This window comes from Leucopleurus acutus, assembly GCF_964270905.1.
Source record: "Leucopleurus acutus genome assembly, chromosome: 7".
Taxonomy (NCBI): Eukaryota; Metazoa; Chordata; class Mammalia; order Artiodactyla; family Delphinidae; genus Leucopleurus; species Leucopleurus acutus.
Genome location: NC_139150.1, coordinates 19,687,078 through 19,704,483, shown reverse-complemented (window position 1 = coordinate 19,704,483; position 17,406 = coordinate 19,687,078). Strand labels below are relative to the sequence as shown.

Sequence of the window (17,406 nt, the reverse complement as noted above, 5' to 3'; positions counted from 1 at the left end):
CCTCCAAACATCCTAAAAGATCAGGAGAACAATAATCACCACCCATGACCCATAGCCACTATTTACGGAGAACAAGGCACATGTGTATCAGGGACTGTGCTAAGCCCTTTGTATGTATCATCTCAATTAGTGCTATGGGGTAAATCTATCTTTGGATGAGGAAACTGAGACTCGGAGAGGTTAAACCGCTTGTCCAAGGACACACTGCTAGTAATTGGCACAGGCAAGACCCAAGCCTCGGCTACCTCTCTGCACCATGCGCCCATTCTAAAGGTGAAGAAACTGAGGCTCAGGCCGAGGTGTATTCATCTACAGTCTAGCGCTATGAGTGGAAAATCCAAAATTCAAACCCAGGGCTCACTGGCACCAAAGCATGTGGACCTGACTCAGCCCTGCTACATTCCATAGATTCATCTGTCAGCCACAGATGCTGGGGCCTTAAGGAGGCACCAGGGCTCCCCTGAACCCCTGGGCAGGTTCACTCTCTGACTTACCAGCCCTGGCCTAGTCCTGGACCATTAGGTGGGTTTTCCCCAGGGCTGACCTGTCAGCTGCCCAGCTCAGAATCCCAAGTGCCACATCCCAGCATTCCCTTTGTCACCCATTGACTCTCCATGTGACCTCAGATAAGCACCCCTCTTATCTGAGCCTCTCTTGCCCCATCCCCAGACCTCCATGCACATAATTGCCCTGGGTCCGGGGCTTCCCCACCTCCCAGGATGCCTCTGTGACAAGCCCCTGTCTGGCTTCCCATCAACCTGTGTTTTGCTTGCAAGGTCGAGAGCGCCCCCTGTCTGCCATCTGTCTACCTTCTCTCACCTCCAGCCCTGCTGTATCCCAGGGTGTAACTGGGTCTGGCTCCGGAGACCCAGAGCACTTGATGGCTTCTCCACACCCTTTGCCAAATGTCTGCGTGAGTCGTGATGAATGCTGACGAACATTCTGGCTAAAATGCTTGGTGCACTCACCATACTTGCATCACCGCCAAATGTCTGCGTGAGTCGTGATGAATGCTGACGAACATTCTGGCTAAAATGCTTGGTGTACTCAACATCCTTGCATCACCTGCCTTAAGAGCTTTACATGAATTGACCCATTTAATCCTCCCAGTAATCCTCCGAGCTGGATTCATTACCATCCCCACTTGACAGATGAGGAAACCGAGGCACAATGCGGGGACCTCCTTTGCTTCTGGGCAGCCACCTTTCTTCTCCTTGGAATCTTTGCTGAGGTGGGATGGGAGGGGGTCTTCCAGACTTGGGTGTCTCACACAGTCTTTCCTGCTCACTTGTCATGGCTCCTCAGCCCTGGCTGCTTCTCTCACTCCCTCCAAAGCCAGTGCCACCCTAGACCTTGGGCCGGAGTAGTCCGGCAGATGTACGGCATCTTCCCAGGTCCTTGTGTGAATCCAGGAGAGAATCTGTTTCCTTTATGGTATTTGTCCAAGCATCACCTTCATGGTGAAAACAACCTCTCGGACATGCACAGCACTTTATAGTTTATGCTGATGATGTCTTTTGAGATAACCAGCTGATGGTGGCAACAGTGGTGGTGATTCCTAGTAATAAGTAATGTTTATCCAGCGCTCGTGCACTGGATGCTATGCTAAGCTATCATTTACATGGATTAGCTCTTTCACTCCCCACAGTAACCCTTTGGTGCTTATTTTGCAAATGGGGAAACTTGCCCAAGTCACACAGCTATTGAGAGGTGGCAGCAAGATTTGAATCCACGGGTGAGGAAGGTATTGTCCCCTGAGCAGAGAACCTTGGAATTAGAAGGAACCAGAACCCAAGGTCTCACCCATGCTCTGCCATGGACTCACATGTGGTACTAGGAAGTCTGTACCTCTCTCTGGGCCTCAGTTTCCCCATCTGTAAGTAGGAGGGTTGAGCTAGGCAACTTGTAAGGCTCCTCTGAGCACTGACAGATGTCCTGGGTTCTGGGATTCCCTAGCCCTCCATCCCCCAGACCCCATTCTGCATGGGATCCACAGGGTCGCCCACCCCAGCTGTGTGGGAGCCCAGGCTCTGGGGGTCTGGGTAGTCTCTGGAGCCTGTGCCCCTGCAGGGCCCAGACTAGGGCCCCTCACAGAAATCCAGCCCAGCCACCTGGAACGGGCTGCCTGCCTCTGAGAGCTAGGAGAGCAGGTGGCCAGGTTGACAGGCCAGAAGGAGAATCCTGGAGCCAAGAGAGTCTGCAAGTGGGGCATCAGGGCCGGCCCCGTCTCCCTGCCAGGCTGAGGTTGGAATCTGAGAATCTCCGTGCGAAGGGACCTCAGACACCAACCTGTCCGACCCTTTCCTGGTGCCCAGATCTGCTCTGCACTGGCCCACACCTCAGCCTGGAGCTTCCCTCCCTCATCTGTGTCATCTCTGGACACCTCTCACTGGGACATCCTCCTGGACCAGAGCTAGAAACTACCCCGGCCATGCTGCTCACCAGCTGTTCACGCCCAGAACCTGGGGCCCCAGCGGGACCAGCGTGTGGGCTGTGCTTTCCGCGGTCCGGTTCCCAGGCTCCAGCTGCTTGCCCTGTGCACCGTGCTCTTTCTCCTGGACGCACACCAGTTTATCAGCGTCCCTCATAAAGTGTGGCACCGGAAAACAAAAATAGCAAAGACGCTCTCTGCCTCTCTGAACCTCTCCTCTGCCCACCTTTTCCTCCTACCCTCCTACCCTTTCCTGGGGGCCTCTCTGTACCGTCACAGGCTCAGGCCACCAGTGGAGGTGGCCTTGTGATGGGCGCTGCCCCGCTCCTCCCCCCCCCCCACCGCCCCTGCTGCACCCCCTGCTCTGCTCATGGGACCGAGGGCAACAGCCCATGCCCCAACCTGGCACAGCCTAGCCTTCCAGAACACGGCCTGGAACGGCCAGTGCTATGTAAACGTTCGCTGCCACCCACTCAACAGGGGGAATGTACCGCAGCCAGCGAGAATGCGAAGGCTGCAGGGCAGACAGCAAAGGGAGCGCGTACTCACAGTAAACAGAGTAAGACATTAAAAAAAAAAAGAGGTGGAAACATGCAGTGCCGTTGGATTATGCCTTTAAAGCTAAATTTACTAACTTCGTTGCTGTGGAACAGTTGTTCCACTGCTCTGAGCCTGGTGTGTAGCAATAGAGACGATTACCTTCTACTTATTATTGTAAACTGTTTGTGTAAGTGAGGGTTGAAAATACAACTCAGAAGCATGGAAAGAGTTTGTTCCAAGAGGTAGAATCGGGTGAATTTTTTCCTTTATAAAAATTTCCTTCAGCTTCTTGGGACATCCCTGGCGGTCCAGTGGTTAGGACTCCATGCTTCCACCACAGGGGGTGCGGGTTTGATCCCTGGTCAGAGAAATAAGATCCCACATGCTGCGCGTGGCGCAGCCAAAAAGAAGAAAGAGAAGGAAAAAAAAAGTTAAAAAAATTTCCTTCAGCTTCTTAAGACTCTTGTCCTCCCAGTGTGTCTACAGCACTGGGGAGAAATCGTCCTACGCTCCCAACCTGTTTCTTTCCTGTAAACTCCACGGGGTGGGCGTGGTCAGGGTCGTCTCTTCTCTCTGAGCAGCTCCCTCCATGGCCCAGGCATGGACACTAGAAACTGTCACGTGCTGCGTGCTATCTCTACCAGGCTGACCCTTTCGGCAGAACCATCGGGGGAACCCAGGGGCAGGTCTGCCGTGGACATCCAAATGGAGCCCTGAGGTTTGGCGCCTCTGATGGACTTGGTGGCATTTATTCTCTCTCTCTCTCCCCTCCTCATGCCTTTTCAACCCAGGGGGACAGGGGTGACCCCGGGCCCGACGGTGAACGTGGCGAGAAGGGCCAGGAGGGACTGAAGGGTGAGGACGGGCCGCCTGGCCCCCCTGGCATCACTGGCGTCCGGGTGAGTGTGCACAGCTGTGTGCCAGCACTTGGGACTCCTGGGTGAGAATAACACTTGGGCCTGTTCAGGCAGTTGGGTGGGAGGTCTTTTGACAGCTGCTGCCAGAGGGTCTTGTGCTGTGATCCTTCCTTCACATGAGAGTTTCACGGAGAACCAACCTGACTGTGTCCCTCCCCGGCCTAACCTTCCCACGCCTCCCGAGTGCCCACAGGAATAACATCGGTCTCCTTAGCCTGGTTGCCGTGCCCTGCACAAACCTGGCCCCTGCTGACCTCGTCCTGCCCACCCCCACATTCAGCCACACTAAACTTAGCAGGAGAGGCACTGACCCAATTGTCCATCAGCAGCTTGCTGTGTGACCTTTCACTTGCCCTTGCCCTCTCTGAGCCGCACCCTTGGTATGATGAAGGATTTGGAGGAACGTGCACTGAGATCACTTTGAGGTCCAGTGTTCCAGGGGCTCTTTCTCAGTGAACTTTTGAGCATCGTGACTGTGGAATGGGCAGCAACATGTGGCAGAAATACCTGACCCAGAGTCCAAAGGCTGGGTTCTTGCTTGAGCACCCACTGTCAACGTGACTTTGAGCACGTCACTGCCTCTCTCTGAGCCTTGTTTTTTTTTCATCTGAAGAGTTGATGAAACTTTGGATAGGAAAGCACTTTATAAAATGCACCAGAAATATAAAAAATTATCTCTATGAATTTGGAGGAGCAAGTGACTGGAAGCTGGTGGTGGCGGTGATGGTGATGGTGGCGATAGTAGTGATGATGGTGGTGTTAGTGTGGTAGTGACGGTGGTGGTATTATTGTTGGTGATGGTGATGGCAGTGGCAGTGCTGTGACAGTGGCTCTGGTGATGGGGATGGTGCTGGCGGTGGCGGTAGCAGTGTTTATGTCTGTATTTTGCTGTCACTGCCAGTCCTCATACACTGGAACTGGAAAGAGGTTCGCTGGGGCCAGACTGAGTGTGTGCCAGGTGACAGAGGTGATGAGAGGCCTGTATTTGAGTCTCTTTGGCATCAGGGCTGCAGAACAAGAATCTCCCACTCTGTGGCCTGGAAACAGTGAAGGATTTAAAAATAGAATTTTATGAGCCATCAAAGCCTTTCCAGAAATACATCTGTATGGATGGGGGCCCAGCAAAGGTCTTCATTCTGGCCGCACAGCCTCACCCGACTGGGTGCTCTAGCCCTCATTCAGGGTTTCCCTCACCATCGGGGATGCTCTCAGCTGGAGACGAGCTGTCAGAACAAGCGGCCAGCCGGCTGCCCGGTCCTGGGGGAGACTTCTGTCTCCCTGGCCCTGTACTGAATTCTTGGTCACTGACTTGCTTCTCCTTCTGACAAGGGATCAGCCATTGCAATCACCTCATTCTGCTGGTAAATGCCACCAGCTCCTGTAATCATGATTCACAACTGCCCAAACAGGACCAGCCTAGGAAAAGGGGTGTCCCAGAAAGTAAGAATCCACATTTCATTCTACCTAGCCGGGTGGCCCGTTGACAGGGTATTCATCCCCCTGAGCCTGTTTCTTTAGCTCTAACATGGGATAGATAATCCCTTCCTCCCAGCCCTGTGGCCAGAATTGGATGAGATATGATACGGAGTTCGGACATCGTGTCTGGCTCGTCGTTGGGGCCATGATGATTAGTTAGCATTTAATTACTGGAGGAGCAAAAGACCTTGAGATTGTCAAGTCCAATGCTGTCTGGTAGAAACAGAATAGGAGTTACATGTGTAATTTAAAATCTTCTAATAGTTATATTTTTAAAAAGTAAAAAGAAATAGGTAAAATTCATTTTAATGATATATTTAGCACAATCTATCCAAAATACTAACATATCAACGTGTGATCAATGTAAAAAATCATTAATAAGCTATTTTGCATACTTTTTTTTTGTAAGTCTTTGAAATCCAGTGTGTCCTTTACACTTAGAGCACATCTCAATTCAGATGCTGTATTTTCACTGGAAATACTTGAGCTGTATTTAGGTTTCATAAAACATACACTTGAAAATGTAGATTCATATCCCAAGTTGTTCCAAAAATGTTAGAACTTTTCCAATCATTGAATTACCAGTTTTAAAATTTTAAATTAATTAAAATTTAATTGATTAAAAATCCAGTTCCTCAGTTCCAGTAGCCACATTTCAAGTGCCCAGCAGCCATGTGTGGCTAGGGGCCACCATATTGGACAGTGCAAGGCTAGTTCAAGACCTTCATATTAGAGGTGGGGAAACTGAGGCACAGAGAAAGGGAGGGACTTGTCTGGGGTCACGTGAAGACTCAAGCATCAGGATGCAGGGCACTCTGTGCTTGGTCCTTTCAGGGTCACTGTTCTTCCTACCCCTCCTCCATCACAATTAGTCAGTACTTCCTCTTAGAGTGCAATGCCTATTCCAAGGTGAGATTATCACCTCCCTCACCCTATAGCATGTGCCTCTGTTAATGAAGCCAAAGGGATTAAATCAAACCAGCTCTTTAGTGCTTACCAAGAACATAGATATTTTTCCCAGCTCCCTTTGAGGTTTAGGCTTTGAGGGGACTGTCCTCTGCAGGCAGTCTGGATGTCCCTTCAGGTCAGAAACACTGCCTGCCCTACCCACTACATCCCAGCCCAGTGGGGCCTGGGGTTAGGACTCTCTTCTCTCGCTCTTGCGCTCTCATCTCTCTTGCACTCCCTCGTGCACACTTACACTCACTCAGCCCCAGTGAACTGAGTTTCCCTGACAACTGTGGAGACAGCTGGGCCCCCTGGGGCAAGGCAGGGGAGAGCAGCACTTTGGGATGCCTTTGGGGGAGGGAGCAGAGTGGCCTCTCAGAGGGAGTGGCCTGGGTGCCCCAGTGGGAGAGTAGGGAAGGGTGGCTGACCTTCCTGTCACAAAGAGCCACTTTGAGGAACCCCTCCAGCCTCAACCCCTGAGGGAGGGGGCCCTGTCAGTGGGACATGGCCTCAGGGATTGTCAGAAGTGACACACAACATCTCAGAGATAAGGGCATACCTAGGAAACCTCTCCTGCCTGCCTGTCATCAGTGGGCACCCTGGACACAGAATCAGACAGATCTGCAGTTGAATCAGGGCTCTGCCTTGGACCAGCAGGACCCTGGGCAAGTCGATTCACCTTTAGGAACCTAGGCTGTCACCATCTACAGGAGGGGCTCCGAATGGGGCCTGAGGCTCAGGGTGGCTAGGAGGGTGGGACAGTGCCTGGCACATGGAGAGGGCTCAGTGCAGAGAGCTGCTCCCATTGGGACAGCCTGGGCACCAGCAGTAACCATGACAACAGTGATTTATCGAGCACTTACTTACTATGGACCAGGCACCTTGCAAGCATGATACTGTATCACCAGGTTGAATCCTCAGCTCTGTGAGGCAAGTACAACCACTGCCCCCACTTTGCAAAGACATAGACCACAGGGGGTGTGGTCACGCTCAAGTTCACACGGGTATTGAGTGCAGAATCAGTCTGAACCCAGGCGGTCTGCTTCCAGAGCGAGCGCTCCGATACACTGTGGATCTGCCTCCGTATTCTCTCATTTCTCATCTTTCTCTCTCTTTCCCTCCTTTTCCTTCCAGGGTCCTGAAGGAAAACCAGGGAAGCAAGGCGAGAAGGGCCGCATGGGAGCCAAGGTAGGAGTCCCCCGCCTCCTGCTTGGGTCCGCCATGTCCCTGCCCTGCAGCCCCCGCCCTTCCCTCCCCTCTGCTGGGGCCTGCTGACAGCCTGTCTCTCCTTTACTGCAGGGTGCCAAGGGCTACCAAGGACAGCTGGGTGAGATGGGCGTCCCTGGAGACCCCGGACCCCCTGGCACCCCAGGCCCTAAAGGGTCCCGGGGCAGCCTGGGACCAACGGTGAGAACTCTCTGGGTGGATGGGGTAGGGGTCGGGCATGGAGCAGAGGGGGCCGAGGGCAGAGAGGAAAGCATCGCCCGCCTCAGCTCTCAGCCGAACGCCTGTGTCCACTGTCCCAGCCACTTCTTTGGAATCACGGATCCCTCTGGGAACCTACAGAAGCTATAGCCCCTCTCCCTGGAAAAGGACACACAGCACAGTATTTCTGGCGATTTGAAGGGGTCTGTGGGTCTTCTGAAGCCCTTTATAACCCCCTATTATCAAGCCCTGCTATTGGGGTGTAGAGAGGGGACCAGACCCTTGGGAGTATTTTTATTGAACAAGGAGTTTTCCCACTGGAAAGAGGTTCATGGGGGTCGCGGTGAAGCTGCTGCAGATCCCTGGGTGGCTCTGAGGGGGGCCCGGCCCGTTGCCGGCCTGCCCTGAAGGGAGGGTCCCTGAGGGATTTTACTGCTGCAGGGAGAGGAGGGCCCCAACAGGAAGCAAGGGAGGGGGCAGACACGGGTGATGCAGTGTCTCTGAGCTGCCAGTGCGTGCCAGTTAACAGCTGTGCTGGTCTGTGGCACTTGTAAGATTCCGTGGTGTAAATGCTCCTACGGTGGCTGATGTCAAGCTGCCAATGCGATGTTTTTTGTTTTTTGGGTTTTTTTTTGCGGTACGCGGGCCTCTCACTGTTGTGGTCTCTCCCGTTGCGGAGCACAGGCTCCGGACGCGCAGGCCCAGCGGCCATGGCTCACGGGCCCAGCCGCTCCGCGGCATGTGGGATCTTCCCGGACCGGGGCACGAACCCGCGTCCCCTGCGTCGGCAGGCGGACTCTCAACCACTGAGCCACCAGGGAAGCCCCAATGCGATGTTATTGAACGCAGACTTGGGAGGGGATGGGTAAGAGAGCTCCATGATCTGGTATAGTCGGCCCCCGAATCCGCGGGTTCACATCGGCAGAGGGGCCTGGAACCGATCCCCTGCAGATTCTGGATACCCAGGGACGACTGTGTTTCCACCACACAGATTCAACAAACGGAAATAACCTCATGAGCATAGATAACAGTAAAGTGTAGGAAAATAACTAGGAAGGGATGAGTTTTGAACATTTGTCGTCTATGTTTTTAATATAATTAATTGATTTATCTGTAAGTTCATGTAATTTAATTTTTCACCATGGTTTTGTTTAATAATTGGCTCACAAAATTGGGGAAAATTTAGCAATTGGCTCTCATGAACCACTGGAGCTGGAAGAAGGAAGGGCTGGGGCGGGGAGGAATGCTCCGGAGAGGAGGGGACAGATGCCACTTACTCTCCACCTGACTCTCCGGCCTGGGTTCTGGGCAGAGTGGATGTGCCAGGCTGCTGGGCTGAACTGGGCTGGAGCCTGCGGGAGAGAGTGCCCGCGTTCCTGCCGTGAGAGCGGCGCTCTGTACCAACGTGGGTCTTCTCTCGTAGGGTGCTCCAGGACGGATGGGGGCCCAAGGAGAGCCGGGACTGGCTGGTTACGATGTAAGGAAATGTCACCTCCCCCTCTCCGGAACTCTGCCCTGCAGGCCTGGACTCAGGCCACCTTGGCTGCCGCGCCCACCTCCTCCTAGCTGAGGGCTGGCCCTCGGGCCACTGTAGGCAGATTCACGGTCCCCTTCGCCCCAGGGAACACCTGGGCCCCCAGACCGGGGTGGGGTCGAGAACCACCTGTGGGCCAGGCAGGGGTGGGGTGGACAGAGGAGGACCTCCCCGCCAATCCCCGGCCTCGCCGAGTCCTTCCTTCCCGTGGTGGGTGCCGCGCACACCTCGTGTCTGAGCTTCACCGCTGCTCTCCGTGGAAGGGGTGGGTCTTAGCCCAATTTCACATCCAAGTTGGCAAGTCCCCCCTTAGAGACTGCTGAGCCCAACCCATGTTACACGTCTGGGCGCCTAGGCCTCAGCGAGGCACGGGGCTTGCTCAGAAAAGGAAACAGGCTCGGGGAGGCTAAGGAATGTGTGTGCAAGGCCTCACAGCTTAAGTTTGAAGGTGAGATCCAGTGTCTGAAAGAGATACTGCAGGGAGGGGAGGAGAAGCAGAGGGCAAAGGAGAGGGAGACCGGAGAGTGGGTGCCGGGAGCCCAAGGGAGAAGTCTGCATGTGCAGTTCTCACCCCGGCCTGGGGAAGCCCTCTGAGGCAAGCATTTTGCCCCCTGCCTCTGCCGCATCCCAGAAGACACAGATGGTTCTCCCGAGATCTGGTCCCAGGTCTCCAAGATGGCATGAGCAGAGCCTTCAGCCACTCAAGCGGACACCCCTTAGCGGTGTGTCTGGGACCGACATGGCATGTCTGGGAGGCCAGGGCTCAGAGAGGCACACGGCCTGCTCAGATTCACACGGCGAGGTGGGACAGAGCCGGGACCTGATCGCACAGCCCAGGGTGTTTCCATCTTTGAGTTCTTGTCCTTCATCACCTCTCCCTCCCGACTCCTCCCTCCCCCATGCTCTCACCTCCTGCCGTCTTGTTTCCTGCAGGGACACAAAGGCATCATGGGACCCCTCGGACCTCCTGGACCAAAGGGCGAAAAGGTGGGTGTCTGGTCCTGGGCGGCAGCTGCTTCCTCATATCCGGGGTTGGCAGGAGCAAGCCCGTGGGCCACTGCGGCTGGGCTAGCGTGGGTTCGCGGCAGGCTCATCCCTGCTCACGCCTTGGCCAGCTAGGAGGCCAGTGTCGCCCCAGCTGTGGCCGGCAGGCAGGAGCCATTAGACCTACATTCAGCACAGGCATATTGGGTGCCTGGCACCAGAACAAACATGGACGCAGTTCCTGCCTTCCTGGAGCTTCCGGTTGAGCTGGGGAGATGGACGTCAGTCATGTAACAATGCCGTGCCATCATCTGTGTGAACGTGGGCATTGAAGCCTCACTTGTGAACGAGATCACCCAGGGAGAGCCAGGAGGGGGCTTACGATGGAGAGTGAGAAGTGCCTGCATGTCGAGGCCAGGAACCGCCCAGGCGGAGGGAAGACGTGTCCAGGTGCCATGCCTTGGCTCCAGATTCGGTAGAGGACAGGAACTGGTAGAAGGAACCTTGCTGATCACCGTGGCCCGCCTCACTATGCAGGTGGGAATGCGGGGGCCCAGAAGTTTGAGGGTCACATTGCAAGGCAGCACCAAGCTGGCCCAGGACCCAAGTCTCTGATTCCTACATTAGTGGCTCTGAGCCCCTCCTTCCTTTCCTCCCCCTTCCCCTCATGGGTCAGCTGGAACGGGCTCCTAGCAGGCGCCCCACTGCTGTCTCTTCGCCCTCCTGCTCACCAACCCGCCTTTCTTTTGCTGAGTCAGCTCCCCACTAACTACATCTCGCTGTTGGGTGAATCACCCTGGCCTGGTTTGCCGTCCAGCTGGCCCCTTCCTCCTGCTTGGAGAACAGATCTGCAATCAGAGTTGGCCACAGGCTCTGACACATCCCACAGGAAGCTGCAGAAAGTGTCTCTCAGAACCCCGAGTCCCTCCTCGGCCCTCACGGTCTGCCGGGGCTGGTGTAGGAGGGATTAACAGGGAGCCTGAAACAAGAGGGTGCCTGCACTCTGGGTCGTCTGCATCCCCAGAGGCAGTTCTTGTGGCTGCTGAGAACTGGACACTAACCCCAGATCTGCCCTGACCCTGGGCCTTGGGCAGGGCCCCAGCGTTCCCCGAGCCTTGGTTGCCTCATCTATTAAGTGGATGGGTCCCTCGGGAACACGAGGCTAAGGAGGACATCACATACATGTCAGCCAGATGCACTTTCTGACATAAGTATTATTATGAGTGAGAGCATCATTCGTCTGCTAACCAACAGGTATTTATGGATTTATAGTGATTTATTTAGTGTGTTCTCGGCCCTGAGCTAGGGGCCGTGGAATGATGCCCTAAAGAGCTCAGAAGTAAAAATGCTCACAGGACTGAATAACCACAGCTGGATGGAGCTTGGCGGCAGGTGTGGGGGGTGGGGAGAGAGCAGGTTCCTGGGGGAGACCCCCGAAGCAAAGCTCTCCAGCCAGGATTTCTCCATAATCATTACCATGACCCTGGCACAGAAGTGTAAGGGTCCCGCTTGACAGGTGGGGAAACCGAGTCTCCACGACGCTTCAGGACTAGCTCAGGATCAGTGGGAGGTGTGGCAGGACCAGATCCAGACTCTGTCTGATGCCAGGCCTTGCTTTTCCAGCCAGAAACAGACACTTAGATGAGCCAATATATTGTTCAACTTGGAATTTCCCTGTGGGGCATGTGTCTGTCTCCAAAGGTGGCGGCCAGAGGGACTGGGGAAATGGGATAAGACTCTGAGAACAAGGAGAAAGATGGGGAATGGGGGGACCCCACCAGCTTTCAGGTGCTAAAAAATGCATCCCCAAACTTCAACCACAATGTGGGGGAGGGGGGAGATCTGTAGAGCTGGCTTTTGGCCTAGACATCCCCTTGAGTCTTGTGTGGCCTTGGTTAAGACCCTTCCTTCCCTGGGCCTCATTTTCTCCATCTGTAAAACGGGACCAGTGGTCACAGCAGCATAGAGGTGCTATATGGATTTCATGAAACCATGTATGAGACATACTTCCTGAAGTGCCTGGCACATAGAACACACTAGGTAAACACTGCCCCCTTCCCCGACACCCCCCAGCCCAGCTATCTCCCTCCACCGTGGGATGGAGCCCCGGGACAAAGAGCCATAGAGAGTGGTCAGGGAGGAAAGGGAATCCCCACTCCTTGGGCCACCCACCCCCCCTTCCCGGGTACGACTGGTTCTAGGCCTCGGGCCAAGTCCCTCATGCCTTCGATCTCTGCCCACAAGAGCCACAGAGGCCCTGGGCCAAGGCGTACAGCCACCAGCCCTCCGGACTGATTCGGGCCTGGGACAGGCTCCAGTCCCAGGGATGGCTCTCCTCTCCCCTGCCTCTCAGGCCTCCCCTTCAATCCCTGCCAACAGCGAGGGCGCTGGGAGGTGCCCTGGCTTGAGCCCCCTGCCCAGAATGCACCCCCATGGGAGGTGACACTAATTGTCTGGGGCTGGAACGTTCTGAGCCCTGAGGTTCTGCCACTTGCTGTCCTGCTTACACCTTCCTTGTAGCTGACACATGGTGCCCAGCCACCTGTCCTGTGTGGGTAGCCCAGGGCCCGGCGTGGCCTGCCGCGGCCCAAGGACCTCGGCTCTAAACTCTGCTCCTCCGGCGGTCTTCCTGACCACCTCCATGCCACACAGCCTCCCTGCTGTTACTATTATCAACAACAGCAATTTCTACTGAGCCCCTACTCCGTGTGCAGCAGCACGCCTTTGCTCACTGGGTCCTCGGAGCAGTGCTGCGAGGCATGACAATCCCGTTTTGCAGATAGGAAACTGTCATATGAACAAGACCTGCAAGTTAGCCGACTGCTGGGTGCCGTCTGGGGCAGCCCAGGGCCTTCTCTGGGGCTCCCATCAAGGGTTGGACGTTTGTCCTGAAGCTGGTTCTCGGCCCACTTTCTCCCAGCAAGGGTCAGAGAAAGGGAACTGTGTCACTGGGGGCTGAATGACTGAGCAGCTCACACCATCTCTTTGTGCCTCAGTGTCCTCATCTGTAAAATGGGGAGAATGATATCACTTACTTTGTAGCGTTGTTGGGAGGATTCAGCGAGTGCCTGTGTGCGGCCGTGGCAGTGCCCATGCCTGCCAGCTGTTGGAATTACTGTCACTGCTGAGGACCATGCAGGGACTTCTGCCTCATTTCATGGAATTCCCCTCCACTCCGCATGGGTATTGCCATTGTCCCCTACGCCCCTCCTCACTCTGATTCCGCAGCTGAGAAAAAGCTCTGAGATGGGAACGGACCTGTTGAAGGTCTAGGCAGCTGGTCCCCTGCAAAGCTGGATGTGACCGAGGTCTCTGCTTAGCTACCCCGTCTGACAGCCTCAGGGCATCGGCCTGGCGGTGTCCAGCAGCGGGGAGGGTAAAGAGCCCTGTTCTGTGTTCTGTATTCCTGGTTCCATGCCCAGGTCTGCCTTTGACCCCACATCTTCCCCTTCCCTCTCTGGCCTCAGTCTTTCTGTCTGTAACCCTAAGTCGGCTGGACCTCGTCTCTGATGAAGGCCCTTTTGGCCTCAGTGCAGAGTGTCTGGAATTCCCAGAATTCACCAGGAGCAAGAGGTTTGTCCTAAAGCTAGTTTTGTGTCCACAGGGGGAGCAGGGTGAGGATGGCACGGCCGAGGGGCACCCCGGGCCACCTGGAGATCGGGTAAGACCCCCATCCCCACTGTCCATCCCGTGGACCAATGCCAGGGTGGAGCCCCGACCTGGGAGGGGGCGGGGAAACTGAGCAGGGGTGAGGCTGCTGCGAGCTTCACGAGGTTGTGGCCTAGGAGGCCCAGGTGTGGCATCCCCTGCACCCAGTGGCCCGTTTTTCATTGTTGTCCTTGTCATTTAGGGCCCTGTGGGTGATCGAGGAGACCGCGGGGAGCCAGGGGACTCTGGATACCCGGTAAGTATCGGAGCTCCTACCTGCTGGCAGCACCGGGAGTGTTATAAGAGGGCATTCCTTGGCCTCTGTTTCCTGCAACCTAGAATTAGAACAGCCTTTGCCAGGAAACAGGCCTGTCCTTCCACCATTAGTGCCCAGGCTTTAAGCACAACCCTCCCCCTCCCCACAAGGGCTCAGGGCGTAGTTCATGCTGAAAGGGGAAGGGTCCAGAGATCTTTCCTGAGGGAGGGAGAGGATGGGCGGGGGAGGGAGACCTCTCCCCTCCAAGAACCTCAGTGTCCCCATCTGTGGCCGAGAACAGCTCTCCCAACAGAAGCAGTGTGAACAAGCCACTGAATGAGCACCGGAACCCCCCTCGCAAGCTCCGCCCACCTGCAAGCCCCCTAGGCTCTTCACCGCCCCACCCTCATCCTCCCTGGCGGGGTCATTAGTTCACCCATTTTGCAGATGAGGGTGCTGAGACTCAGGGGGACAATGACACATGACTAGGAAGAACAAGGGCTTTCTGGGGTCCTCCCCCCCCAGAATGAGCCCCCTCACCTGTCTCGCCTTGACTTCCAGGGACAGGAGGGTGTACAAGGCCTCCGTGGAAATCCAGGCCAGCAGGGCCAACCCGTGAGTGGTGCAGCCTGTCCCATCCCCCTCCCGCCCTGAGGGGGCGGTAGAGGAGCAGCGGGGTGATTCAAGCACTGGGCCTTTCAAAGCTTAAAGGGACCCTCCCTGCAGGAGCGCCTGGGGCAGCCCATTCTGGTTTCTCCTGCCCTGACCCTGGGGGCACCCCCAGAGCCTGCACCCCCAAACCCCTCCCCACACCTCCCCCCTCCAGGCGGAGACTGGCCACCCTCCCCAGGAGAGAATCCTGGGGCTGCCTTGCGTCATCTCACCTTGGTTTGCAGGGGCATCCGGGACCCCGGGGACGGCCGGGCCCCAAAGGATCGAAAGGGGACGAGGTAAGAGGCCCTGCCGTCCACAGGGAAGGGAAAGAGACTGTCCCAGGCACACAGCACACGGGAGGGAGGGCTGGGGGTGCTGTGAGAAAGAGAGGGAACCACAGGGAGGGGCCCTGCAGGGTGTGGCCTGGCCAAGATCCCTTCAAACAGCCTGAGGGAGGGGGGATGACCAGCCCCATTTATAGGGCCTCCCGGAGGGAGACCACCTGTCAGGTCAGCCAGCGGTATTTGAACCCAGGGCTGTCAAGATCCAACGCTGGCCTCTCTTTCCACCATGCCACACTGTGGAAAGAGAAAACTGGGAGAAGTGAAGCGAGGGGGTGTGGAGGAAGACACGGGGCTGGTGATGCCCGTGGAAGAGTTCAGAGGCGGTGGAGAGGAGTTTCCTGCTTTGCACCCAGGGCTCCTGCATCTGCCTCCACTGAGGCTGGGCCAAGGCTGCCTTAATGCCCTCAACTTCCCCCCAGGGGTGCACCCCTCCACCCGCAGAGCCACCCCCCACCCCTCAGGGAGAGCCAAACCCATGGGGATTAAATAGACCAGCCAGCCGTGGGCTTCGCTCCCACCAGGAAGTTGCCAGGGTCCGGAGCCTCTGCAGCAGGGTTGCCAGTGAGGGCCCAGGACCCAGGGTTAGTGACAGCCTCGACCTTGGGCTTCTGAGTCAGGCTGCTTGGGCCCATTTGCAGATTCAGATGCCAAGGCCCAAGAAGTGGAGGGGCAGGGCCCGGCCACAGAAGGGCCCCCTTCCAGAGTGCCTAGTGTTCTGCACCTCCTCCAGGAAGCCCTCATCACGTGCCCCTTGATTTTTCAGGGACCAAAGGGAAAGCAAGGCAAGGCTGGGGGACCAGGACGGAGGGGGATCCAGGTGAGTGACTCCCAGCTTCTCCTCTCCCACCCACCTCCCCGCCCTCCCCAGAAGCCCTCACCAGCTTCTTATTTACCGCCAGGGCCTGCAGGGGCTGCCGGGGCCTCGGGGCGTGGTGGGGAGACAGGGCCCTGAGGGTGTCGCTGGACCAGATGGGCTTCCTGGCCGGGACGGTCAAGCAGGACAGCAGGTGAGCAGGACTTGGGGTTAAGAGACAGTGTCTCCATTTGAGATGAGGTGTGTGCGTGGTGGGGTGCCGTAGGCCATGGGCCGGGAGGAGCGCGTTTGGAAACTTGGATGGGCAGAACCAGCATATCCAGAAGCCTCCTGCATGGGCAATGGCCTCATCCCTTGGGACCTGGGACCAGGGCCTATGGCCCATCTCACTGCCTCTCCTCCATGCCAGTACCCAGAGGGTCATGCCCTGTCCAGCAAATAGAGCTTCCGGTTTTTAAGACCCTTCCCTTCCCCACCCATTTGTCCCGCTGGTCCAGCCATCCTCACACACAGGCAGTATGACCTCCATCCCTCAGTTTAACCTCCAGCTTCACCCAGGGTTCACCCAGGTTTTTGTTTTGTTTCGTTTTGCTTTGTTTTTGCTTTGGCTACGTTGGGTCTTCGTTGTTGCACGCGGGCTTTCTCCAGTTGCGGAGAGCGGGGTCTACTCTTGGTTGCAGTGTGCGGGCTTCTCATTGCAGTGGCTTCTCTTGTTGTGGAGCACGGGCTCTAGGCGCACGGGCTCAGTAGTTGTGGCACATGGGCTTAGTTGCTCCGCGGCATGTGGGATCTTCCCGGACCAGGGCTCAAACCCATGTCCCCTGCACTGGCAGGCAGATTCTTAACCACTGTGCCACCAGGGAAGCCCTTCACCCAGGTTTTGAGTCATCCTGCCTCCTTGACTGCCTATATCCTGAAACATGAAAAATCCTCCTCTGCCCTCTTTCTTCACAGGGCGAGCAGGGAGACGATGGGGACCCTGGCCCCATGGGCCCTGCTGGGAAGAGAGGAAATCCAGGTGTGGCTGGCTTGCCTGGAGCACAGGGGCCCCCAGGATTCAAGGTCAGACACTTGTTAATCCCCTTACCCGCCCTCCACCCTTTCTGCCTTGGTACTAACTATAATGACACCGACTGCAGTGCTGATGTGAGCGCCCATGTCCCAGGGCCTGTGTGAAAATGGAATCCTCTTTCTCAGGGGTCCCTCCCCAAGCTTAAACTTGACTTAAAGGATAGTTTATCCAGGGAGCTGTAATACTGCCCCCTACCAGGCCCTTGACACTGCCAACTATTTGTTGAGTTGTCCATGGGCGCCCTCTTGTGGGCCTTTGTGGAACAGTGCATGTTGCGGGCTCTGAGACCCTCCAAGGCCTCTTTTTAGAAAGTTTCCTTGAGTGGTGGCGGAGGCAGCCAGGAGTCAGTCTGAGCCCAGGGCT

General features: G+C 56.1%; 1 protein-coding gene across 1 annotated transcript in view; it reads left to right on the top strand.

Annotated features, from left to right (window-relative positions):
- Positions 1 to 17,406, top strand: part of COL27A1 (collagen type XXVII alpha 1 chain) — a gene marked incomplete at its 5' end in the record, with an annotated part of 141,871 nt that overhangs the window by 105,640 nt on the left and 18,825 nt on the right. The window contains 12 exons of the mRNA XM_082842389.1: positions 3,763 to 3,870; positions 7,447 to 7,500; positions 7,612 to 7,719; positions 9,161 to 9,214; positions 10,205 to 10,258; positions 13,860 to 13,916; positions 14,106 to 14,159; positions 14,721 to 14,774; positions 15,056 to 15,109; positions 15,921 to 15,974; positions 16,057 to 16,164; positions 16,926 to 17,033. Coding sequence (XP_082698515.1) covers positions 3,763 to 3,870; positions 7,447 to 7,500; positions 7,612 to 7,719; positions 9,161 to 9,214; positions 10,205 to 10,258; positions 13,860 to 13,916; positions 14,106 to 14,159; positions 14,721 to 14,774; positions 15,056 to 15,109; positions 15,921 to 15,974; positions 16,057 to 16,164; positions 16,926 to 17,033 — 867 coding nt within the window. The remainder of the gene's footprint in view (positions 1 to 3,762; positions 3,871 to 7,446; positions 7,501 to 7,611; positions 7,720 to 9,160; positions 9,215 to 10,204; positions 10,259 to 13,859; positions 13,917 to 14,105; positions 14,160 to 14,720; positions 14,775 to 15,055; positions 15,110 to 15,920; positions 15,975 to 16,056; positions 16,165 to 16,925; positions 17,034 to 17,406) is intronic.